General features: G+C 36.1%; 1 protein-coding gene across 3 annotated transcripts in view; it reads left to right on the top strand.

The window, feature by feature from the left end:
• Window positions 1–26,741, top strand: part of TINAG (tubulointerstitial nephritis antigen) — an 88,140-nt gene extending 61,399 nt beyond the window's left edge. For 2 of the 3 annotated variants that reach the window (XM_046640619.1, XM_046640617.1), the window contains exons 10-11: window positions 7,429–7,474; window positions 23,838–26,741. In XM_046640619.1, coding sequence (XP_046496575.1) covers window positions 7,429–7,474; window positions 23,838–23,972 — 181 coding nt within the window. In that variant the 3' untranslated portion in view covers window positions 23,973–26,741. The remainder of the gene's footprint in view (window positions 1–7,428; window positions 7,475–23,837) is intronic. The other variant, XM_046640618.1, reaches the window with a different exon arrangement.
• Window positions 26,742–27,167: the final 426 nt, after the last annotated feature.

Genomic DNA, 27,167 nt, shown 5'->3' with positions numbered 1-27,167 from the left:
TCAGTCATACAGCAGATCATTCTGACCAGAGCATAAACTGGGTAGAACCTTGTTGTCAATTTCCTCATACTCGTTTCATAGGTCAAATTACATGTGATATACTTGCAATCTTTTTGCTTCCTGAAATATTAGGGGAGGGTAGGATAAGCAATATGTCAGCAACTCAATAAATAGTGTTGATTGCTTGATTAATTAATATTAGGAACACACAGTCATCTCTGACGTTTTCATACAGAAAAATGCTCTTTCAAAAATCTCCATCGGCTTCTCCAATCTGTAATAAAATTTGTAGCTCCTTGGCAGAACATATCAGTAAAAGTCCCTGATCTTAGATTCAGTGAACTCTGGCTGGGTTTACATTTGGCTTCAGTGAAAAATGAAGGGGAGTGAGGAATGCCCTCATTTTATCACACTTTCTCATGCAATGTCCTTTCATTCATCTTTGATCTAGCATTAATTAGCACTTTCTGATAGCTCTCTATCATATTCAACACTGCCACATTCACTAGCCCTGAGTATTTTTTTGAATGAAGTTACGAAGCACCTCCTGCAGAAAATTCATAAGGCAGCAAAACCCTGCACATCCTTGCCTCATTCCTGCTGCAGTTATCTCTCAAATCTTTGTGTAAAGAGAACTGAGAGTCCATCTGCAGTCTCACCTTTAAAAGCAAAATCCTATATCCAGAGGGGTCATATCATTGTTATTGACCTGAAACTCATCTGGTGTTTTCTTTATACTTGTATATCCTATCTGACTTTCATTTCCTTAACAAGAAGTGTTAGAATTCCATATCAGGCTTTCTTATATATTTGTTCCCTGTTTTCCTCCAAAATTTCCTGTTCTACTAGGCTGTACTGCATAAAATTTCTTTACATGTCCGCTGTTAGAAACTTTGTTTTTTATCTGTCTGGATCTATATTCGCTATTACAGAATCCGTCTGCTTAGAAAACATGAGTTTGAATTCTTCTTGTCAGTCTATTGAGCACCTGCTGGGATTCCAGAAGTAGCAAATTGTCAGTAGCATTGCAACGTATTAGTCTATATGATTCTGCTTCAATGTAGTACACCTAGCCTCAATATAAAATAAAGCTATTTTCTTCTTATAACTCCAAATTCTTAGATGGATGTGAGATCTACTTTAAAGAACTTGATTGTAAGCAAATGGAATCTTGACATATGAGTTAGCAAATAGTTATTCTCATCACAGAAGAAGTCCTCACTCTACAGAAAGCTCTGCCACAATTTCTTTTAATAATCAGCTTTCCTTGGTTCTTACAGAGTTTTACCTGTCAGAAACTCTGAAAAGCCATGAATTTAAAGCTAATATGCAGAACCACTATCAGTAGAGAGAGCTCAAAAGAAGATGAAGCAACTCTGTAATTTCAGTCTTAGGCAGTGATAAATCAACCTGATTGGCAGGAACACATCTCTGTGTGACGTGAAGTGCACCTCAAGTAATGCCACACTTGATGTATCTACTCATTCAACCTTGAAATGCTGGAGCTCATTTTGACTGTCTCCCTTTCTGTCAATATAAATTGGCCAACAGATTCCATCACTTTTTTTGGTGAGCAAGATTATCCCTGAGCTCACATCTGCCACCAATTCTCCTCTTTTTGCTGAGGAAGATTGGCTCTGAGCTAATATCTGTGCTCATCTTCCTCTACTTTATATGTGGGATGCCTGCCACAGCATGGCTTGATAAGTGATACATAGGTCTGTACCTGGGATCCAAACCTGCAAACCCTGGGTCGCCGAAGCAGAGTGCACGAACTTAACACTACGCCACCTGTCTGGCCCCCAAATTCCATTACTTTTAACTCCAAAATAACTCTCAAATCTGTGCCTCCTGTTCGTTTTCACTGCCAGTGTACTTAAATTCACTTGCTCAGCAAGTATCTATTTAGGGTCAACTATGTGATAGTCATTATTCTATTTGTTGGAAATACAGCTGTTAAAAGAATAAACAGTATTTGCTTTATGGATCTTAAATTCTTATTCAGAATTTCATTATTTCTTGCTTTAACTACAACAATCGTCTTATGCTTTCAATCTCCTCTTCCTGGAGTCTATCCCCTGCACTAACACCAAGAGTTGTCCCTCTGAAAGACTGTCTGGATAATGTCACCTCTCATATTTGGATGACTCTTTTATCACCAGCTTTGTAAATTCCAAGCTTGGTAGCCAAGAGTGTTCTCTATGGCCTGAGCCAAATCTGCTTTTCTAACTTTGTTTCCTGCCCCTCCCAACACTGTTCTCCAGTCACACTGACCCAAGGGCTGCTCTTAGAATAGGCTGGGATGACAACTTCATGGCTGTCTTTTGACTTTGCACTTACTTATTGTGCCTAAAATTCTACACTCCGATTTCTGCTTGGAGAATTTCTACTCAATTCCGTGAAGGGAGTTGTCTCTGCCCTCTGCAAATAGTTAATTTCTTCATATGAACACCACAGAAAATTTCAAAACATGGTTTTATAAAAGTAGCAATTAAAGAATTAAAATTATTTTTATATTTGTTTGTTTTTCATTTCCAAACTTTACTCCCATTAGATTCCCAGCTTCTTGAAGGCAAAAGATATATCTTCTATGTACTAAACAGCAGTTTGCTAAATAAAGGCAGAAATAAATGGATGAAATATGCAAGAGATTCTGTGCTTTCCTTTTAGAAGGGCTATTTATGGGAATATGCATATTACTTTAAGAAAGTTGTGTCTTCAGTTCTCTGCTATTTACCATGTCTAAAATGACCACCACTTGATGCACGGACCTCAATGGCAAAATCAACCAAAACCAAGGGAGAGAAAAAACATTATCATTTAAAATGTTACACAAAGTTGTTATTCAGTTCTAATCATTTTAGTATCTAGATATAGCTTAAAATACAGTTTTAAGAAGTCCAGTATTGTTTAGCACAGTTATCTGAAAATAACATCCTTTTTAAAGGGAACATGCATAAAGATATTCACCTTAGCAATACAAGCTCTTACATCATTCTTTAATGGGTTTTAGTGCCTTACTCTGCAGAATTTATGGTCTCTCTGGAAAGACTTTTAATATTACGCCAAAGAGTAGCGTTTCCAGAACTACCTAAAAGTTAGCATACAAGATGCATCTAAAAGGAAGAGCTTAAATGATCACATGTTGAAGTTAGAGATGCAACCATAGCTTCATCGTGGGGAGCCATCTGTTCTCAGGCATCCTCAGGGAATGTGGTACCAGGGCTAAGAGCTGCACCATTTAATTTAATGAGGTAGAAAAAGTTCAAAAGAACAGTATAAAGTTCAGATGAAGTGGAATGCCTTGAGGTAAGAAAAGCCACTACTAGGAGCCCTCAAACTTGTGAACCTATTGTACAATTTGTTTTGGATTAGCAAGTTTAAGGAAACAATCTCAGCAGCATAAGGTTAAAACGAAGGGATGTAAGTGAAGGAAAGAAGAGTCTACATAGTTATGTCTAGAGCAAATATGAATGTGACGAAGATCCTCATGTCCTGAAAGATAGCCGTTGACGTACAAGAGATATATGTGAAAATATATACATCTTTCTAGAATCTTCAGCCTATTGGTATAATGGAGAGCAGAAGCTTAGTACCACAATTCAGGAACATACATATATTAAAGGAAAATGCCCTTCAGAGGTCAAAAAGAGAGAAACTGTCTCCTGCAAATGTATACTATAAGTAGTCTTCTTGCTTGGTACTATTAACCTTTATTTTTGTTTGGATAAAGGTTTTAATTACATTAATTTGCTCTGATACCACTGTGAAATAACCTGGGGTAAAGTGATTTTTCCATCTTTCAGAGCATGCGATATTTAGAAAACAACCTCCACGTCTGTATCTCTACAACACCCCATTGCGACCCTGTGGGATATTTGATTACCATCTTAGGGACTGTTGGAGAAGATGCAGGAGAGAAAAGACAGCTGAATAGATAGACTCCAGGGCAAACGTTAGAGTCTGTGATGGATGGACTTGCTTGTCGTTTGACATTGAAGCTATAACATAGGGAACCACACAGTAGCTTCTGTGGTAGTGTGATATTTTCTTTCCATCTGAATTTTGCATGTAGGTTAACATCCTTTGTGTATAATTATCTTTCACAAGCATCCTAGTCTCTGAAACTATCAGATTCAGCAGGCTCAGTTTCCTTTTCTCCTCTCATCTCTATTTGAAGATTTTATTAATTTGTTTTTCTGCACATTTTGAGAACGTTTATAATAACATGAATGCTGGTGTTCTCCCTGGGCTGAAAAAGACTGGTGTTTTAAATAATGCATCTTAAAGTTATAATAAACAGTACTGCTTCTTGAAAAGAAATTTATAGCAAATCCAAACAGTTGGTATTTGTAAGATAAGAATTATTGCCATCTATGGTATCATTGAAAATTTTATTTAGATTATCACAACAAAATATATAGGAACATATGAAAAATACAGCCAACTGAACAAAAGTAAAAGTAATAGTTTGTATTTCTTAGACATCTCCAAACTGAAGTAGTTTATTTTACTCTTAATTTATTTGGTGATGCTAGAATAAGAAAAATTATACAACCGCATTCTGAAGAGCCTCTTCTCCTTTATGGGGAAATGTTCTGTTTCCTTAGAATCAATCAGTCTCTGATCTGTTGGCAATGGCATTATGTGTAGTCATCATTTTGCTAAATCTTAACCTCGTGTGCAATGGTGGATCTTCATGCCCCATAGCACTGTCTCACTATTTCTGAGAGGGCCGAAGAGCATCTAAAATGGACTTCAGAATAAATGCAATACTTATTTCATGGTGTATTTTTCTTGTATGCCTTTTCAATTTCCTCTGTTGAATATTTCTTTGTTTTCCCATGAGCCATCCTCAAAGCATAGATGCCCAAGAAGTCTGAAAGATCTTACAAAGTGGGAAAGAAACTTGACACACTTTTGGTGTTACCCTCTATTTGAGTGCTATTAAAGTGCTTTATAGACTATGCAGAGTTTTGTTTTGTTTTGTTTTTTTTGAGGAAGACTAGCCCTGAGCTAACTACTGCCAATGCTCCTCTTTTTGCTGAGGAAGACTGGCCCTGAGCTAACATCGATGCCCATCTTCCTCTACTTTATATGTGGGCCACCTACCACAGGATAGCTTTTGCCAAGCGGTGCCATGTCCACACCCGGGATCCAAACCGGTGAACCCTGGGCTGCCGAGAAGTGAAACGTGCGAACTTAACCACTGCACCACCGGGCTGGCCCCCAGAGTTTTTAGTGAAATAGCTCGTTCAGTTTTTAATCACAAGTCTGACTCTCCCCTTCCCTAATTCTGAACCTACCTGAGTCCAGTGTGGGAGCTAAGCTTGGACAGAACTGAGTGACAGGTGACAAAATTATACTCTCAGTTGCTCCTGCACTCTTTTCATCAAGGCTTAGTTACTGGATCAAGCTTTTCATATCTGGATCCCTCTTTCTTTCTTTCTTTTTCTTTTTTTTTTTTGCTGAGGAAGATTGGCCTTGACCTAACACCTGTGCCTATCTTCCTTTACTTTATATGTGGGACGCCTGCCACAGCATGGCTTGATAAGTGGTACGTAGGTCTGCACTGGGGATCTAAATAATGAACCCCAGGCCGCTGAAGCAGAGCGTGCAAACTTAACCACCATGCCACTGGGCTGGTCCTTGGATCCCTCTTTCTTGATTAGGACTTCTTTCTTAGGAAGCTCCTCAGGGCCTCAAGCAAGACTGCCCCCAACTTCTCACTGTATCTGGTGGGATCTCAGATACATGGTTCCTCTCCTGCCTGTATAATTTTGGAGCCTAATGGTTCCTTTGATTCTTCTGATTTAGTCTTGCATTTTGTGTTTTATGTCAATAGCTAAAGGAACCATCTGAAAGGAAGTTTGATTGAGTGGTAAAGGCTTTTTGAAATTGTTATGATAGCGCAATAAGCGGGTAGAAAATGAGTGACTTGAGGTTTCAGATAGGATCTACTACTTGAAGTACATAACGACCTTTGAAGATTTGGAGCACATATTATGATTGATTGGTAAATTTTACAATGGTGATGTCTTAGAAATGTTACAAGGATGTAAACGCAATTTCAAAACTGAAAAATGGTTCTGGAAATGAACCTCTTTGAACTTACACATTAAACCACCCAGGATTTTGAAACCATAAAGTGCTTCAGTCTACTCCTGTGTGTAGCAGAGAACTAAAAGAGAGATGGCAATCAGTCCAACTATCCCTTCTAGCCTCTATCAGGAACAAGAGAAAGAAAAGATTGCTCTTTAGTGTTTTCCTACCTCCTAAATCACTTTTTTCTTCCCTCGATCTCATGCCAAAGGATCCAAATGCATTAATATATTTTCTTGAATCCCCCAAGATCTATACCAGGAATCTGTCGTCTACCTCCATGCTATGGCGCCATCATTCTATTCTGTACCCTATTAAAAGTAACTTTCTGCAAACTCACGTTGAAATATTTGAACAAAAAGTTTATGTGTCTCCCAGGAATATTTGTTATGTAGTGGCGTACCATAACTTAGCGCAAAGGAGCTCTGATGTGGGATTTGGGATGTTAGGGACGGGTTGATGGGACGATATGTGGACAGAACTATATTCTTACAATCAATGGATAGTGGTAGTTAATATGTTTTCTTGACATAAAACTGATGCTGTTCAGTACACACTGCAGGGGGGGACTGTCTATTTATAAGAGAAGCAATATAACAAATTAAGTAGGATGTGGGATTTGGAGTCCTGGCTCAATATTTCCCACTCTGTGATCTTGGACAAGTTTTGTTATGTCAGTAGTAAATAGAACGTGTTAGTAATGCCTAACTCACTGGGTGTAGTCAAGAGAAAAAATGAGATCTCGTAGGTTTGGGTCCCTTAAAAGCTGTTTCATGCTACATTGAAATGGGCCAGTACTGGAAATACAGGATTGGATTTCCATATGTATAGAGAAATTCCACAGTCGGCACATAGCCATTTTATAAAAATATACGCATGTTAATATTTTTAAATAAACTCTCTTATCTACAACAATTATCTGTATTTACATTACAGTTCTTATCAGTAGTCTTGGAAATTTTTAGTTCGTAATTTAGAGTTTCAGAGTGCTAGAGGTAAAGAGGGGCGGGGTGTTTAAGAACTTTAAAACCTCTGTACCCCAGTTGCCAAGACTTATCTCCTTTGGTCCATGAGTTTGATTTCAAGTCTTTTGGATATAGTTGAGTATATTCTGAGAAAGTAAATAACGTTATGGTCAAAAAGAAAACTACACAAGCACATTTCTGTAGGGCAATGATAACAGTTCCATAGTAAAACAGAGCGAGGCCAAAGGAAAACAGAAAAGAAATAATACAAACAATAATTTTCATTTTATCAAGAGGCAAATCAAACATTTTTAACCATCCCAATATTGTTTATTATTATTATTATTATTATTATTTGTAGGTGGGGCACACTGAGAGGAGCCCAGGGGCGGAAAGAAAAATTTTGGGTATGTAGCTCTTTCCACAGGAGTTTCTCCTCTGAAGTGAATATTTTAGAATCTTCTCTGTCTGCTCCCCGCTTTGTGTTACTTAGTCACGTACTAAGTCACTGAAATGTTGATTGTAACATCGACATTTTCTCCAACACAAAACTCATTATAATCGTTTGTATTAGAGTAACAGTTTTCCTCAACTTCTCTTGTTTTAAATCGCAAAAGAAGAGTCAGTATTTTTCTTCAAAATGAGACTCAACAGGAAAACTTTTTGTTCTGTTGTCATTGATATTAAACTTAAAATAATGGTTAGTCTTCTTGTATATGTCAATCAACTTTGTGTTCTTGCATCTTTTTTGCTATGGGTAATAATGCTAGTATCAATTCATATACATACACGTGTTACATATGTGTACATGTATATACAAACACGTTTCCTAGGGGTTAAGTGTTTTTTCTTTGTGTGTGTGTGTTTTTCCAGTTACAACATATACATGTTTCTTTACAAAGAAAGAACCACTGTCTAGTCTAAAAAAATAATAGAAAGGAGAAAGAACCAATGTCTAGTCTAAAAAAAATAGAAAGTTAGATGTAATAAACAGTTTGAAAAAGATTGGAACACATTACGTCAAATATTCAGTTGATTAAACTTTGATGAATTATTCCAAGCCCTTACCTTATACATCCTTCTTCTTTTTAAGAAGCAGAATAAAGTCCAGGTGATGACATTCATCATGGAATTTGAATGTGAGTGTACTCAGTAGAGAACATATTATAACTTTTAAAACACTAAATACTAGGACTTGTGCTCACCAAAGTGACTCTTGGTTAATTAGATTTCTCCAGAAGACACTCACAAAAAACAATCACCAAAATATGTGGTTCCATATTTTTTATTTTATTGATATATTTATCTTGATATATAGAAGTATTATGCTTTTAAGTATAATGATGCTTCTTTGCATTTAAACTAAGCTTTCTTAAGTACCATTTTCCTCTTTAAAATAAAGCTTGAAGTAGCTAATAATTAACATTAATATTCAATAATTAAAATTCATAAAATGTGAAGGGGATACGTTATTGAATACCTACAATTAAGTTTCTGCATGGGACTTCCATTAAATGAATTTGAACAGTTTGATCTCATAATAAAAAATATTTAGAGTTTATAAAAACAAGTTATAAACACAAGTTCTTTGATGAATGTATTTAACTTACAAGTTTTTAGCATATAGCACTCAATAATTATTTGTTGAGTGAATATGAATATGAGTGTCAGTGCAAAGGAGAACTTTCTGTGATCCCCTCACTCTCAACCTTATCATTTCCATCCTAGAGCCCCACGGGTTGGACATGCATAGACAGACACACACTCACACTCATATATTCAACACATCCAAACACACTGTCTTTTTAAACTACTCTTGTTGTAGTAACCATCAATTCTGAACTTACTGCATCAAAAATTTTCAAAGAAATCTATTTCATGGGCACAGGGGCAGGATTTCTTTCTGCTGTGACTCTTTTCCATAAATTGTTTAATGTAAGTGGTAAGTATACAAGAATCAGACTGAAAATTCATCTTATTTTATTAAATTGCACATTTCCGTTGACTTTTTCCTCCCTTAAACTGTGAAGGAAGTATCATCTTGGTCCAGGATCATATCTGCCTTATTTACCAATGTATCAAAAGGGCAAAGCAGAGCCACTGGTACATAGTGGGAATATAAGCAACATTCATTGAATGAGTGAATGAATAGCATTAATCTATGCACTTAGGAAAAATTAGTCAAGTCACTGAAATGGTTTTCATTTTGTATAAAACTTAATGTTAGTTCAATTAAAATATGAAATCTTTATGTATTATTGTAGTGTTTTGTCAGGAATTGTGAAGGGTCTGAGATGTTATTCCACTTGCATTAAGGCACCTGGGTCAGAAGGAAAGAGTTTTTAATTGATATTCACAACCAGATCAACAGCCAGATATCACAGCATTGGTCCCCCACACTTTAGTCTTGCAGGCGAAGTGATAAAGTGCCAATGGATTTTTTCTATACAGGAAGCAGTTTACACCCCTTAAAAAAGGGGCAGAGAACAATGGATTTCTCCATTTACATACAAGAGAAAGACGGGCAACCTCCTCCTTTCCTAGAAGGAGAGAAAAAACTTTAATTCCATTAAGATGAGATGGAAAGGGTCCTGTGTTCTCAACCTAACCCTTAGGACTATAAATATGTCTTTCTAAGGGCCAGGTAAACACCAGAAAATGTCTCCAAGTGCTAGGCTTCATCCCTTTTGACCTGTACATACGGAGGGAGATAGTCTTCAGTACTCCTGGCACCCTGGGGCTTAATTTAGGACCTTGTCTGGTCTCTAACTCTCTGGCTCTCATGGAGAGGTAAGAGAAGTTTTATTACCCTTTGGGATCAGATCAATTAACTAGACAAGTGGCTACAGATCTACTTCACATGGTATGTGAAGAAAAAATATTTCTGGGAGAAGTGAAAGCAAATATCCCCTATCTTTAAGTCATACACACTTTTTGTGTGACAGGGGACTAGGATTTTTTGCAAGAGCACTGAGAAGTTCAGGGAAGTTTTGTTTCCCCACAATAACGTGTTTCAAAATATGTGTTTCAAATATGTGTTTCAAAATATTTACAAATAGGCCCACAATATAGTAAATTATAATAAAAAATAAATGAATAACTTTCAATACTAAGTAAAGTGTAATCGATAGCAGTAAGCCATAAATTCCACTAAATAAGTAGAAAATAATAACAGCATTATTTTCCAAAACTTATATTTTTAAAGAAATGACAGAGCTGAATCTGGAGAAGATTTTCTGTTCTGGGAGCATTTGGTGGGCCTCGGCACAATCTGAGGAGGGGATTTGCAATAGGCAGAGAGAGGCCTCTAGGAGAAGGAAAATCCAGCAGGGCTGGAATCCAGAGGAACCCCAAACACAGCCACTTCTTCCATGGACTATTTACTGAGTGCTGGGGTAGTGTGAGTAGCTAAGGAAGGGGACGGGAGGGCAGAGGGAAATCCTCCGTATCACTGCAGACCCTGTGGAAGGAGTCCCCTGGAAGACAGCCTGAAACAAACAGGGGATAGGTGTTGCTCTCGAAATATTTGGAACCAGGTGTGGACTGAGTTTAACAAGAACTTCCCTCCAACCCTGACCCAACTCAGTTCCTGACTAAATTGAGGTCATTAGTCCCTCACCATTTCTCTCTAGAAGAAAGGACCAACTTTTGAAAAATAACCACAATGTCAGTCTGTGTAATTATTGTGAGAAAATATCTAGCATACAATTAAAAATTATAAGATATGTGAAGCAGAAAAATGTGACCAAGAAACAAGGGAAAAAACTATCAATAGAAGCAATAGATGATACTTTAGATGCAAGCTTTAAAATAACCATTGTATAAAACATCAGAAATTATACGGATGAAAAGATGGAGAATTTCAGCAAAGGATTTCAATATGTTAAACAAAAATGAATTCTTGAATTTGTGAATGCAATGTCTGAAATTAAGCATTCACTGTATGGGTTAAAGAACGGATGGAATTAGTGATCTTAAAATTCCATAAAATATATAAATATATCCAAGTTGCAGTTCACAGAGGAAAATATAGTGAAAAAACAAAAACAAATCCAGAACAATGTGAAATGACAGGTAAGACACAACTAAATGCTTAACATACTTGTAATTGTATTCTCAGAAGGAAAAGAGAGAGAGAGAATGAGGCAGAATCAATATCTGAAGACAGGACGGCCAAAAGTTTTCCAAAACTGAAAAACATCAACCCAAAGAATCAGGAAGATCAATAAACTCCTAGTAGGAGAAATAAAAAGCCCCAACATATCCAGGCATTTCATAATCAAACAGTTGAAAATAAAAAACAATGAGTAAAATTTAAAAACAGGCAGAGTTTAAAAAGGATACGTTACCCTCTGAAAAGTGGCCTTAAGTGTGATGGCTGGCTGGAGAAAGAATAGTCTCTTCAATAAAAGGTGCTGGGAAAACTGGAGGGTCATAGGGAAAAGAGTGAAATTGGACCCCTATCTCACACCTCTCGCAAAAATTAACTCAAAATGGATTAAAGACTTAAATGTGAGATCTGAAACAGTACAGCCGCTGGAAGAAGAGAGATTAAAACTCTCCTTGACATTGGTCTTTGCAATGATTTTTTGGACACGACACCAAAAGCACAAGCAACAAAAGCAAAAATAAACAAGGGGGACTATATCAAACTAAAAAGCCTCTCCATAGCAAAAGAAACAATTAACAAAAAGAAAGCAACCTACAGAGTGGAGAAAATATTTGTAAACCATCTACCTGATAAAGGGTTAATATTCCAAATATATAGGGAACTCATACAACCAAATAGCAAGAACTGCCCAATTAAAAACTGGGCAAAAGATCTGAACAGATGTTTTTCCAAAGAAGACATAAAAATGGCCAACAGGTACTTGAAAAGATGCTCAACCTCACCAACCATCAGGGAAATGCAAATTGAAACCACTCTGAGAGGTTGTCTCACATCCGTTAGGATGGCTATCACCAAAAAGACAGGAGACACCAGGTGCTGACAAAGATGCAGAGAAAAGAGAACCCTGTGCACTGTTGATGGGAATGTAAATCGGTACAGCTACTATGGAAAACAGTATAGAGGCTCCTTAAAAAATTATAAATAGAGCTACCATATGATCTAACAATTCCACTTCTGGGCATATATCTTAAGAAAACAAAATCATTATTTCAAAGAGATATCTGCATTCCCATATTCATTGCAGCATTATTCATAACAGTCAAACATGCAAACAACTTGAGTCTTTTGACAGATGAATGAATAAAGAAAATGTGAGATATATATAATATAATATAATATATATATATATAATGGAGTATTATTCACCCATAAAAAAGAAGAAAATCCTGCCATTTTAGAACAATATAGATGAACCTTGACGGCATTTTGCTAAGTGAAATGTCAGACAAATACTGTAGGGTCTCGCTTATATGTGGAATCTAAAAAAGCTGAACTCATAGAGTAATTGGTGGTTGCCAGAGGCTGGGGAGTGGGGAAAATGGGGAGATGTTGGTCAAAGGGTACAAACTTCTAGTTATAAAGTGAATAAGTTCTGGGGATTTAATGTAAACCATGGTGATTATACTTAAGAATACTGTATTATATAATTAAAAGTTGCTAAGAGAGTAGATCTTAAATGTTCTCTCCCCACCTACACACACAAATGATAACTATATGAGGTGATGGATGTGTTAACAACCTTATTTTGGCAATCATTTTGCAACATATACGTATATAAAATCATCACTTTGTACACATTGAACTTATGCCATGAATATGTCAATTATATTTCAGTAAACTTGGAAAAAAAACTGATCTCTGACTTCAACAGAAAAAATAAGAAACAGAAATCAGAAGACAGCAAAATGACATTGTTAAAGTGCTGAATAAAATAATTAATAATAATAATTATGGCGATGATATACATGTCAACCTAGAATTTTATATCTGGTGACAATTTTTTCAAAGAAAGCAAAACAGAGACATTTTCATTCAAACAAAAGCTACAAAAACACAGCTTCAAAAAATGTTAAACAAAAATTACAGAAAAAAGGAGAAATATACAAATTGATAATTGTGTTGTATATTTTAATATATCTCACTTAGTATTTCATAGAAAATGCCTCTAAAATGTAAGTAAAAAATATAGAAGATTTAAAAAAACCTATTGGCTGCTTTATATAATTGAAATTCATAGAATACTACTCACAAATATTAACAGATATACATTCTTTATAACCTATATGGAATATTTGCCAAAAGTAACTATATGCTGGGCTATAAGGCACATGAAAAGATGCTCATCATCAGTGATCATCAGGGAAATGCAGATCAAAACTACACTAAGATATCACCTTACACCTGTTAGAATGGCAAAAATAACCAAAACAAAAAGTAACAAATGTTGGAGAGGTTGTGGAGAAAAAGCAACCCTCACACGCTGCTGGTGGGAATGCAAACTGTTGCAGCCACTATGGAAAACAGTATGAAGATTTCTCAAAAAATTAAAAATAGAAATACCATATGACCCAGCCATCCCACTACTGGGTATCTATCCAAAGAGCTTGAAATCAGCAATTCCAAAAGCCCCATGCACCCCTATGTTCATCGCAGCATTATTTACAATAGCCAAGATGTGGAAGCAACCTAAGTGCCCATAAACAGATGATTGGATAAAGAAGATGTGGTATTTATATACAATGGAATGCTATTCAGCCATAAAAAAGAATAAAATTGTCCCATTCACAACAACATGGATGGACCTTCAGGGAATTATGTTAAGTGAAATAAGCCAGATAGAGAAAGACAATCTCTGTATGACTCCACTCGTACGTGGATGTTAAACATGTAGACAAAGAGAACAGATTAGTGGTTACCAGGGGAAAGTGGGGGTGGAGGGTGGGCACAAAGGGTGAAGGGGTGCACCTACAACACGACTGACAAACAATAATGTACAAATGAATTTTCACAAGGTTGTAAACCATCATAATCTCAATAAAAAGTTAAAAAAAAAAACTCTCACAAAGAAACAATAGGCTCAAATGGCTTCACTGCTGAATTTTTCCAAATGCTTCAGGAACTAATAAAACCAATTTTACATCAAACCCTTTTAGTGAATAAAGAAATAAGAAACAGTTCCCAACTCATTTTATGAACCAGCATAACATCAATACCAAAACTTGACAAGGGCTATATGAGAAAGGAAAATTACAAGCCAATATCTCTCATCAACAGAAAGTTCTAAACAAGATTTAACAATCAAGAAATATATTAAAAGGATAATAGATTATAATCCAGTGACGGTTATCCCAAGAATGCCAAGTTGGTTTTAAATATTAAAATCAATCAATATAGTTCATCATTATCAGAGTGAAAGAGGACACGATTATCTTAATTGATGCAGAAAATGCCATGATAAAATTCAGCACCTGTATTAATTTTCAACTGTTGCTCAACAAATTAACAGCCTAAAACAGCATGCATTTATTATCTCAGAGTTAGGAGTGGGTTAGGAGTCCAGTCCTCTCGGCTGGGTCCTCTCTCTGCTCAGGTCTCCCATGGATACAATCAAAATGTTGTGTGGGCTGTGTTCCTTTCTGAAGCTCAAGGGCCTCTTCTAAGGTCACATGGTTGTTGTCAGAATTAAGCGCTTGTGGTTGGACCAAGTCGCCATTTTCTTGCTGGCTGTTAGCTGCGGGCCACTCTCTGGTCCTAGAGGCTGCTTGCAGCTCCTTGTCACGTGTCCCATGGCGGGCGCTCTCACAGATCCTCTCACAACACAGCAGCTTAGAGCTTGAAGACCATTAGGAAAGAGAGTTTCTGACCTGTAGACCCTCTTTTCAAGGGCTCACCTGCTTAGGTTAGGCAGAATAATCTCCCTTTTGATTAACTCACTGTCAATTGATTGGGGATTTGAATCATATCTTCACAATTCCTTCGACTTTGTCATATAAAACAACCTGTTCTCAAAAGTGACATCCTGTTTTATCCCCAGGTCCTGTCCACATTCAAGTGGAAGGGATTATACAGGGCAAGTACACCACGGGGCAGGAAGCTTAGTGGCCTTTCTAGAATTCTGTAGACCACAGAACTCATTTATGATTACAAATCTTAGCAAATTAGGAATAGATTTACCTTCCTTCATCTTATAAAGTCAGTCTTCAAAAACCCTACAGCTAACATCATATTTAGTGATAAAATACTGAACACTTTTCTCTTATCATTGAAAAATAAAGCATTCATTATCATCACCTTCATGAACATTTTACTGAGGTTCCACTTAGTGCAGTAAAACAAGAAAAAGAAATAAAGGGGAAGTGTGGAACGAAATACAACCGACATTATTTGCACATGACATGATTATGTATATAGAAAATCCAAAAAAAATCTAGAAACTGGTAGAAATAGTAAGCATATTTAGCAAGTTTCTGGATATTAAGCTAATATAAAAAATTAATTATATTTCTATATGGTAGCAAGAAACAATTGGAAATTAAAAATAAACATGATCTAAAACAACATAATTTAAAAACCTAGGAAATATTTCAGTGAAAGCTTTGCAAGATTTTTAGGGTTGAGATAAATTAAAGACCTAGATCAAAGGAGAGATACACCATGTTCATGATTTGGAAGACTCCATATTAACATTCCCAAATTGATTTATAAATTCAATAAAATCCTAATCTAAATCCTAGTAGAGATTTTATTTGTGGAGGGGGATTATGTTGAAAAAGTGATTCTAAATTTTATATGGAAATGCAAAGACCTAGAGTACACAAGATAACCTTGGAGAATAAGAACAAAGTTGGAAGAATTACACTACCAGACTTCAAGACCTTATCTAAAGCTACAGTTATTAAGATAGCACTTATTAACATAAGAATAGAGAAATATACTGATGTCACAAAAAATAAATAATCCAGATTTAAAGCACACAATACACTTGTTTTACAACAAAGACTCCACTGCATTTCAATTGAGGAAGAAGAGTCTTTTTAGTAATTAATACTAGAATAGGGGTTAGAAATTTTTTTTTTTATAAAGGGTGAAATAGTAAATATTTTAGATTTTGAAGGTCACGTACAGTTTCTATCACATATATATTTTTTCTTTTTTGGTGAGGAAGATTTGCCCTCAGCTAACATTTGTGCCAGTCTTCCTCTATTTTGTATGTGGGATGCCTCCACAACATGGCTGATGAGTGGAGCAGCTCTGTGCCTGGGATCTGAACCCATGAACCCTGGGCTGCTGAAGCAGAGTGCGTGGAACTTTAACCACTAGGCTGCCAGGCTGGCCCCTCTGTCACATATTTTACTTAAAATTTTGTTCCCAACCCTTTAAAAACATAAACCAAATACCAAAACATTCCTAGCTCATTCAGCTGAACCCAAACAGGCTGCTGGCCAGATTAGGTCCATGAGCCGTAGTTCGCCAATGCCTATGCTGCAGCAATTTTATAGCCATATGAAAACAGATTGAACCTTGGCCCCTACCTCAAAATTACATGCAAATATAATTTGAGATGGAGCATAGACTTCAATGTGATTGCAAAATAATAGTCTCTAGAAGAAAACATAGGCAACATATTAATGATGTTGATTAGGCAAAACTTTATTGTACTGGACACAAAATGAATAAACTTTATAAGAAAAAAATTATCAGACTATATTAAAATAAGAACTACCAGTCATCAAAAGACAACCTTATCAGATAGAAAAGATAAACAACAGACAGAGAGAAGATTATCTATCATCTATCTATCTATCTATCTATCTATCAATCTATCTATCTATCTATCTATTTGGAAAGATACCTGGCAAGGATTCATATGAAGAATATATAGAATTTGTTCAAATATATATGAAGAAAAAAATAGCTCAATAAAATATAGGACAAAATACTTGAATAGGCAATCACAAAAGGAAAATCCAAATGGCCAACAGACATATGAAAAGGCGGTCAACACGACTAGTTATCAGTCAAATGCAAATTAAAATAATGGTGAGCTATCACAGCACATTTGCTAGATAGGCTAAAATTAAAACGATTGATCATATCAATGGGTGGGTGTGAGGATATGAAGTAACTAGAACTCACATGCTACTGATGAATGTAAATAATACTACTTATGTTCATCAAGTTTATCAACAGGAGAATAGATAAATAAATTGGGGCATAGTTATGCAATGAAAATGCACAGCAATAAAAGAGAATGACTTATATATGCTATAACGTGGATGAATTTCAGAGACGTTTTATTGAACTAAAGAAGCCAACCGAAGAATACATACTATGTTATTATCTTATTATAAAGATCAATTTCAGGAAAAATTGATGAGAGAAAGGAGAGTAGATGTTTCTCTGGATATGTAGACCTTCTGCAGTGCTATAAATGGTTTATATCTTGGCCTAACTGCAGGTTACATAGGTGTAAACCTTATAAATGTGTATAAATTCACCAAACTGTACACTTAAGATTAATGTACTTCACACTTGTGACTGTATCATATATCTCAAAACAAAAGATAAAGAGTTACGTCCTTGGGAAATTCCTCCCCTGAATTGCTGCCTATTCCCTTATAATTAAATGCTAAAAATTCACGCTTTTGGAAGAATCAAATAAAACTGATGAGGAGAAGAAATGACAGTAGGAAGAATAAGATTAATAAAAAAATACATGTCCTGAGGTGCCTTTTATTAGCACTACTTTATCAAGTACCACTCTTTATAACTATGCTGACTTTCTTGCAAATCTATGGTTAGCTCTCATTACTACATAAATTTGCATTTGCTTGTAAAATCATCACATACTTTTCTGATTTTTACCAAAGTTATAATGATAAAGTATTGGATAGTTATAATTTTCAACACATCCAAATGAGACTAGGTGCAGTGCTAAATACTATAGTTTCAAGAATTTAAAAATATTAATATTCCTAACAATTTATCCTAAATTATGACTAACATTATTTGACTTCTCAGTGTTTGGAAGTATACGTATTGGAACTGACTAGAAAATAGGGAAGTTGGAATTCAGTTTAATTTATTGTTGCTAAAACTCTCACACACTTTAATGCTATCTCATTTCCATTTAATTTAAAGTCCATTCCATCTTTGAAGTGGTAAATTGAATTAATAATTTTAGACACAGTTTTAAAAGTGCTCCTTTATGTTGCCAGGGCTGGTTAAGAAGGCAAAGAGTCAATATAAAAGAGGCAAATTATCACATCAAAAGCAAATTACAGGGAAGGGGAAGTGAAAGATGAGAGTTTTTGCATTCATTCAAAGTTAAGTTGTTATCAACATAAAATAGACTGTTATATATACAAGATGTTTGATTTAAGCTGCATGTAACCACAAAGCAAAAATCTACAGTAGATTCACGAAAGTTAAAGAAGAGGGAATGAAAGCATTTCACTACTGAAAATCACCAACTAACAAGGAAATACAGCAATAAACAAAGAAAGGAGCAGGAAGCTACAAAACAGCCAGAAAACAATTAATAAGTCTTTACCTATCAATAATTCCTTTAAATCTAAATGGACTTAATTCTTCAAACAAGTCATACAGTGGCTGAATGAATAAAAAAAAAGGGCACAAATATATGCTGCCTACAAGACTCCCTTCAACTTTAAGGACACACACAGACTGAATGTGAAAGGATGGAAAACTGAATGGAAACCAAAAGAAAGCAGTGGTAGCTATATTTTTGTAAGACAAAATAGATTTTAAGAGAAAGGTTGTAATTGGAGACAAAGAAGGTCATGGTATAATGATAAAGGGGTCAATCCAACTAGAGGATATAACATCTGTAAATATTTATGCATCCAAAAAAGGAGCACCTAAATATATAAAGCAAATACTAACAGATTTGAAGGAAGAAACAGACAACAGTACAGTAAGAGTAGGGGACTTTAATACCACACTTTCAACAATGGAAATATATTCAAAAAATCAAAAAGGAAACATTGGACTTGAACTATACATCCGACTAGATGGACCTAACAGACACACCCAGAACATTCTACCTAACACCAGCAGAATACATTTTTCTCAAGTGTACATAGAACATTCTCCAGGATAGATCACATATTAAGCCATAAAACATGACCTGAAAAACATAAGAAGATTGAAATCTTACCAATTATCTTTTCTGGCCACAATGGTATGAAACTAATAACAGGAGGAAAACTGGAAAATTCATAGGCTCAGATGATAGAATTTTTTAGCACTAAATTACTTTTTAATTAAGATATGTACATTTTTTTTAGACATAATGCTATTGCACACAACATATTACAGTATAGTGTAAACATAACTTTTATATGCACTGGGAAACCAAAACATTTGTGACTCACTTTATTGCAATATTTGCTTTATTACGGTGGTCTGGAATCCAACTTGCGATATCTTCGAGGTATGCCTGTAGATAGATTCCTAGAAACACACAACCTACTAAGACTAAATAATGAAGAAATAGAAAATCTGAACAGACCGATAATGAGTAAGGAGATAGAATCAGTAATCAAAAACCTCCCAATAAAGAAAAGCCCAGGACAAAATGGTTTCACTGGTGAATTCTACCAAACATTTAAAGAAATAATTCCAATCCTTCCGAAACTCTTCCAAAAAATTGAAGAGCAGGGAACAATCCCAAACTCATTTTATAAGCCCAGCATTACCCTGATACCAAAGCCAGATAGGAACACTGCAAGAAAAGAGAATATACTAATATCCCTGATGAACACAGATGCACAAATTCTCAACAAAATACTGGCAAACTGACATTGACAGTATATTAAAAGGATCCTTTTAATGTGATCCTCCCATCATGATCAAGTGGGATTTATCTCCGGGATGCGAGATTGGTTCAACATGCACAAATCCAGATATGTGATATACCACATTAGTAGAAGGAAAGGTACAATTGATCTGATCATCTCAATAGATGAAGAAAAAGCATTTGACAAAATTCAGCATCCTTTTATGATAAAAGTCCTCAATTAATTGGGTATAGAAGAAATATACCTTAACATAATAAATGCCATATATGACAAACCCACAGCAAACATCAGACTCAGTGGTGAAAGGCTGAAAGCTTTGCTGCTAAGATCAAGAATTCAACAAGGGTGCCCACTCTTACGTCTCCTATTCAGCATAGTCCTGAAGTCCCACCAGAGCAATCAGGCAAGAAAAAGAAATAAAAAGCATCCAGATTGAAAAGGAAGATGTAAAGCTATCTTTGTTGGCAGATGTTATGATCTTATATATAGAAAACCCTAAAGACACCACCGAAAACCTATTAGAACTAAGAAATGAATTCAGTCAAATTGCAAGATACAAAATCAATGTACAAAAATCAGTTGCATTTCTACACACTAACAGCAAAATATCTGAACAAGAAATAAAGAAAACAATCCCATTTACAATAGCATCCACAAAAATACTTAGGAAGAAATTTAACCAAGGAGGTGAAAAATCTGCATACTGAAAATTATAAGAAATTGATGAAAGAAATGGAAGAAGATGCAAATAAATGGAAGGATACTCTGTATTCATGGATTGGAAGAATTAATATTGTTAAAATGTCCATACTACACAAAGCCATCTATAGATTCAATGCAATCTCCATCAAAATTCCAACGACACTTTTCACAGAAATAGATAAAAAATCCTAAAACTTGTATTAAACCACAAAAGACCCTGACTAGTCAAAACAATCTTGAGAAAGAACAAAAACGCTGAAGGCATCACACTTCCTGATTTCAAACTTTATTATAAAGCTAGAGTACTCAAAATAGCATGATACTGGTGTAAAAGTAGATACATAGACAAAGGGAACAGAATGAGAATGCAGAAATAAACCCACTGATATATGATCAACTAATATTTGAGAAGCGAGCAAAGAAGACAAATGGGGAAAGGATAGTTTCTTCAATAAATGGTGTTGGAAAAACTGGATAACCACATGCAGAAGAATGAAATTGAACTTCTATTTTATACAACCCACAAAAATTAACTTGAAATGGATTAAAAACTTAAATGTAAGACCTGAAACCATAAGACTCCTAGAAAAAGGCATGGGGAAAAGTCTTCTTGACATTGGTCTTGGCAAAGATTTTTTGGGTACGACACCAAAAGCATAAGCAACAAAAGGGAAAATCAACAAATGAGATTACAACAAATAAAAAGCTTCTGCACAGCAAAAGAAACAATCAGCAAAATAAAAAGGGAACCTATTGAATGGGAGAAAATATTTGCAAACCATATATCTGATAAAGGGTTAAGATCCAAAATATATAAGGAACTCATACAACTCAATAGCAGAAAAACAAATAATCCAATTAAAAATGGGCAAAAAACTTGAACAGACATTTTCCTAAAGACGACATAAAAATGGTCAACAGGTACAAGAAAGGAGGCTCAACATCAGTAATCTTCAGGGAAATGCAAATCAAAACCACAATGAGATATCACTTCACACCTGTTAGAATGGCTACTATCAAAAAGATAAAAACCAACAAGTACTGGGGAGGCCATGGAGAAAAGGGAGCTCTTATGCACTGTTGGTAGGAGTGTAAATTGGTGCAGCCACTATGGAAAACAATGTGGAGGTTCCTCAAAAAATTCAAACTAGAACAACCATATGATGATACAGCAACCCCACTTCTGGGTATATATCCAAAGGCAATAAAAAAATAATATTGAGGAGGTATCTACAATCCCATGTTCATTGCAGTATTATTCACAATAGCCAAGACATGGAAACAACCTAAATGTTAATCAATGGATAAATGGGTCAAGAAAAAAATATACACAATGGAGTATTATTCAGCCACGAAAAAGAAGGAAATCCTGCCTTTTGTGACAATATGCATAGACCTTGAGGGCATTATGGTAAGTGAAATAAGTCAGACAGACAAAAACACAATACTATGTGTTCTCACTTATATGTGGAATCTAAAAAAAACAAACTCAGAGAATAGAATGGTGGTTGTCAGGGGCTGGGTGGTCGGGAAGTGGGGAGGTATTAGTCAAAATGTACAAACTCCCAGGTATGAGATAAATAAGATCTGGGGATCTAATCTACAGCATGGTGACCGTAATTATCAATACTATATGATATACTTGAGAGTTTTTAAGAGAGTAGATCTTAAATGTTATCACCACACACACACGAAATCATGATTATAGGAAGAGATGGAGGTGTTAATTAACAGTTTGTGGTAATCATTTTGCAACATATACATGTATCTAATCAGCACATTGTACACCTTAAACTTACATGTTTTATATGTCAATAATATCTCACTAAAGCTGGGAAAAAAAGATGACAAAGAGATAAATCTTAAAGGAAGTGACAAGAATCAGTTCTTTCTGAAAGCTGATATTGTCATGACTATTCTGATGCAGAGCAAACCTGCCCTCTTAGATGGTAGAAACCAGTGAAAGCTCAACACAACACCACGTGCCTTGGGAACATCAGCGTAGGCCACATTCGAGAAAATTTTCCATCTTAAGCCTAGTGGAGGGTGAATGTGAGACAAGCATGGAAGCTGTGGTTATGAAGTCTCCAATTTACCAAATCCCCAAAATAATTTCAGTTGTTATCCTACTGGGCTTTTCTGTGGCATTTAGTTGTGGTTAGCCAACTTCCTGCTGAGTGTCCTTTTGGCTTTCATGACAGTCTCTATCGACTGCATTCCTGTGTTTGCTTCCTGTACACATTCACTCAAGCTCTAAGCCCAGGAAACATTCTAGACCTTTCCCAATTCTCTAACCATCCTCACATTTTAAAAATAAAAATAGGGAATTTCTAATTCTTATTAATTTTACTTTCTTGAATATTTCTCAAATTACTTTCTCAAAATGCTCCCTCTACTTCTCTCCCTGTTTTCCTTACCCTTGTTGTCATCTCCCATTGACTATTACAAATTTATTAATCAGTCTCCTTGCCTCTTGTGTCTACCCTCTTAAATCCATCCATCTCATTTCATACAGAATAATGTAATCAAAATATAAATTTGTCTAACTTGTTCTGCTGGAAGCAACTCAACAACTTGCCATTATTTTTACCATATTTTTTCAGTATGGCTGTCCTTATCTCCAGTTCCTGCCTCATAACCTACCAGCCTGCTTCCATTTAACGATCTAATTATAACAATTTCATTGCTTCATTTCACTGCTTCCTGCTGCTTCGTGCTTTGGTGTTTATGCTTTTGCTCTTTACCTGAATCTCCTCTCCTCCTTTTTCATCTGGTAATTTTTTATGTTCAGGCTTTAATATGCATCTCATGTGGCACTTCCTCCAGGACAACTGCCCTGAGCCATTCAAATAAGCAAGATGCCCCTCCGCTGACTTCAATAGCACCCTGTGCATGTTTCTACCTTAGCACTAGCTTTATGGTGGTTGTTCTTCATTACACCATAAGTCCGCTGAACACAGGATAATGTATCATTTATCTTTGTTCCTCCAGTGCCTAGCACTGGGCCAGTCACACAGTAGACACTCGATAACTGCAGCTTGTGTGGCATCTTCTGATGTTGCATTTAAACTCTGATGCATATGTCACTGTTGTACTTGGGGCACTCAGAGGTGTTACAACAATTCTGGCTATTGCCAACATGAATAGCCATGCATATTAATCTAACTGATGAATAATATAACTTTTATTCTTATTTAGAAAATAGCTACACATGAGGTCCCTGTGTTTTTACAGGCAGGATTAAAAAATATCCAAGTATGATACTCAGGTGTTTTATTTTTCATTTTTCTGCAGATCGCTGCCAATTCCTGGGGAAAGTCCTGGGGCGAGAATGGCTATTTCAGGATTCTTCGAGGAGTAAATGAGTCTGACATTGAAAAGTTGATTATCGCAGCTTGGGGCCAACTGACAAGTTCAGATGAACCGTAACATATCATTAAATTTCCACAAGGCCATGCATTTACATAACCTCTTAAATTGAAATTAAGCAATGTGAGGTTCTCTGTGACCGTGGAATTTGTCTCTTCACCTTGTTATTATAACATGCGTGTCTTCTTGTTACACTCTAGGCTCTATGCTTCTGCTTCCTTTGTACTACTGAGTATATAAAAATACTGATAGAGGATAGCAGAGTAGCTTAATGCCTTTAAAGTTCCCTGGTTGTGTTTATTTTTCTCTCATGACGGTGTCCTTTTGACTTTGATAGTTCACGGTGTGACAGCACTCGTCTTGAAAAGTTCACAGCATTCATTTATAGAAATGATGTGGTTTCTCTGACCAGTGAGAACTTCAGACAACAAAAAGCAACGGAAACACCAATTTACCATCCTTATGATTTTTTTAACCAAATAGTGCCTTCTTACTTCAGATCTTGTTTATGTTTTGGCAAATACAATGGAAATAGATTATTGTTTCCCTCCATAAGCTAACATTTTCTTTCTTTTTATTTGCCTAAACCTAACTCACAATCTGAATCCAAAAGGGAAAATAACTGCCCACAGGAAATAAGTGCTCTTTATGGTCCTGTGTAATGGCCTGTGATGTGGACAAGATGGTAAGTAATGGAAAAGCTTAGAGAGTAGCAATAGAAATACAGTCTTGACACATATTACACCCCTATTTTTGGAAGCCAGTACACATTGTGTAAAGTCTATTAAAATCAGTTGCAAAACTGTGTTTGGAAAGATAATATATTTACCCCCTAAAACAGCAACATGATGCCACAAGTCAGAAAGAATAAATACACTTTATCACAACCATTTCACAGTTCACTGCTTGAGATGCTAAAAAGTAAGCTAAATTGGCACTAATTTGCATCTAATTTTTATTTTCGTTCTCTGTAGTCAGAGAAACAAAAATAGCATCATCATAATGGTTGGGAAAGGATATAATCTTTTAATTCACTGGCATCTTAAATGGCAAACTAATAAATGGAGAAGCGAAGTTGATCAGTAAGTGAGAATGGCCAGTTATAATTACAATGGTCGGGTACCAATGGCCTTAATTTCTGGACACTCTGTCATCTTAATTTTCAGTGTGGGGCTTTTCTATGTTGTTGTGTCCAAAGGTGTCGTGATTTAGATAAGTCAGACGTGCTGAAAACGTGAGGAAGCCGAGCACAGAACAGTGAAGTGTTGCTGCAATTGTCGTTTCTCCATCTATCACTGCAGCTTTGTCGAAGAAGCATCCATTCATTTGGCTCTCGCCTAGAAAATATACATGAGGCTGTTTCACCTTATTGGGCTTGGCTGATGTTCCCTCAGAGGGTTGAGAAATAATTTGGTTTTATCTCAGTCTGGATTCCTCTAGAAGGAGCCTCTGAGATGAGGTTTTGAGTGCAAGTGGTCTGGGCAGAGAAGGGAACACTGAGAAGAAACTGGGGCATTGACACAGGGTAGTGAAGGCAGACTATATAAGTGCATTACCAAGCAAAGCACCCCACAGGCAACTAGTTCTTATCCCACTGGGGACTGTTACACATTCCTCAGATACGTCACCCAAGAAAGATGTTCGTTGGTTGTGGGCTGCTCCTGGGGGCCGTGAATTCCCTTGTTGTTCTGATCTGACGTAAGGGTGGGAAAAGCAGGTTCCAGAATCAAGAAAAAACCCACAGGCCAAGAAAAGTAGGTTTTCATGGTCAGGTGTTAGATTGATGTCCACTGAAACGGCACAATGAGGCTATGTGGGCAGGGTACCAACAGCGTCTCTGCTACAGGTGTTAAAACACTTCTAAAACATTCCTTAGATGTTCAACACCGAGGAAGTAATGAATAATAAGGCACTAAAATGCCAGATGACTAATGTTGCTTTTAAAAACATTGATGGGGTTAAGTTGATCCAACCTTGTCCTTGTTATTTAAATGGACAAAAATTGTTGGAATTAATTTTCACATTTTGATTTATGTGTCTAGATTGTAGGCCTGGATTCTGCTGTTTTAAAATTTCCTTCTTTTCTAATGACCCCAACTGATGAGGAAACTGATCACAAAGATTGAAGGAAAAAGAAAGAAAATACCACAATAGTCAGTCCCATTGGAAGGCACAAGACGTATTTGTCAAGCAATTATAGACCAGGAGCTAGAGGAGAGAGAGAAATTAACTGAGACAGAAGTATAGCAATGGGGTATGGAAAATATTATTCCTGAGGTTGGTTGAGTTAGTGTCTTCCTTTGAATGATGTTGCTTCTCATTTGCACAACTTTAAAGAGCATGTTTGGTTCTATTTATTATCCAAGGGCCCCTAGCCAACCTTCAAAAAAAAGTAGTGATTGGCATATTCCTTTGCCACTCTAGGGACTGAGTAACTATTTGTAGAATTGATCTGATTGATGACTAGATGGTTTTCGCCCACACTGTGGCTTTTCTTGGCCTGCAGGTGTGCTCTACTCACCTCAGCTTGGACTGAGCAGTGGGAAGGACCACACACTTGGTACACGTGTCTTTAGAGTTCCTGTTTCTGTCTGCATATATGGAGTCTTATTATTTTGAGTTAAGAATATACAGGAGAAAAATTCTCCATGAAGATCATGTAACTCAACCAGAACAATGTCTCTCAGATTGGATAAGACTGTGAGCACTAAGATTTGGTTTTCTTCCTGTTCAATCAAATGTATGTAGCATTTATGTGCTTTTTATGAGATCCAGTTTAAACTGGTTACTGTATATAGTTTTTCCCGGAAAAAGAGGAACTTGTCCCAATAAAGCACATTGAATTAAAGCTTGGTCATTTCACTCTGTTAAATAATGCTTCTTTCTTCAGGAGTCATTAGTAGGAAAGACCTTGAAGATAGATAGGACTCATGCTTTTTCCTGATTCACCATGTTTGAGTGTTATCTCATTCTATTCTAAACAATGAAAAGGCTTTCCCAGCTTTTTAAAATGCATATTCACAAATTTTCTTAAAAATGCATAAAATGGAATGAAGTTTGTTAGTTGATATTCAACCAGAAAAAAAAAAGGAACCTCTCTAAGCGTTTCCAACCAAAGGAATATTCTGAAAGAATTGGCTACATAGGTGATGGAGGGACACAGAAGACAAAAGAGGATGGTGAACCAGTACAGAGAAGAGCAACAGTAGGAAGCTGCCATTGTCCCTAGACTGAAGTGACAAAGTGAAGAAGTGG

The sequence above is a fragment of the Equus quagga genome, chromosome 15 (genome assembly GCF_021613505.1).
Source record: "Equus quagga isolate Etosha38 chromosome 15, UCLA_HA_Equagga_1.0, whole genome shotgun sequence".
Classification (NCBI taxonomy): domain Eukaryota; kingdom Metazoa; phylum Chordata; class Mammalia; order Perissodactyla; family Equidae; genus Equus; species Equus quagga.
Note: the sequence above shows the minus strand (reverse complement) of the source record. Positions and strands in the feature narration are given on the sequence as shown.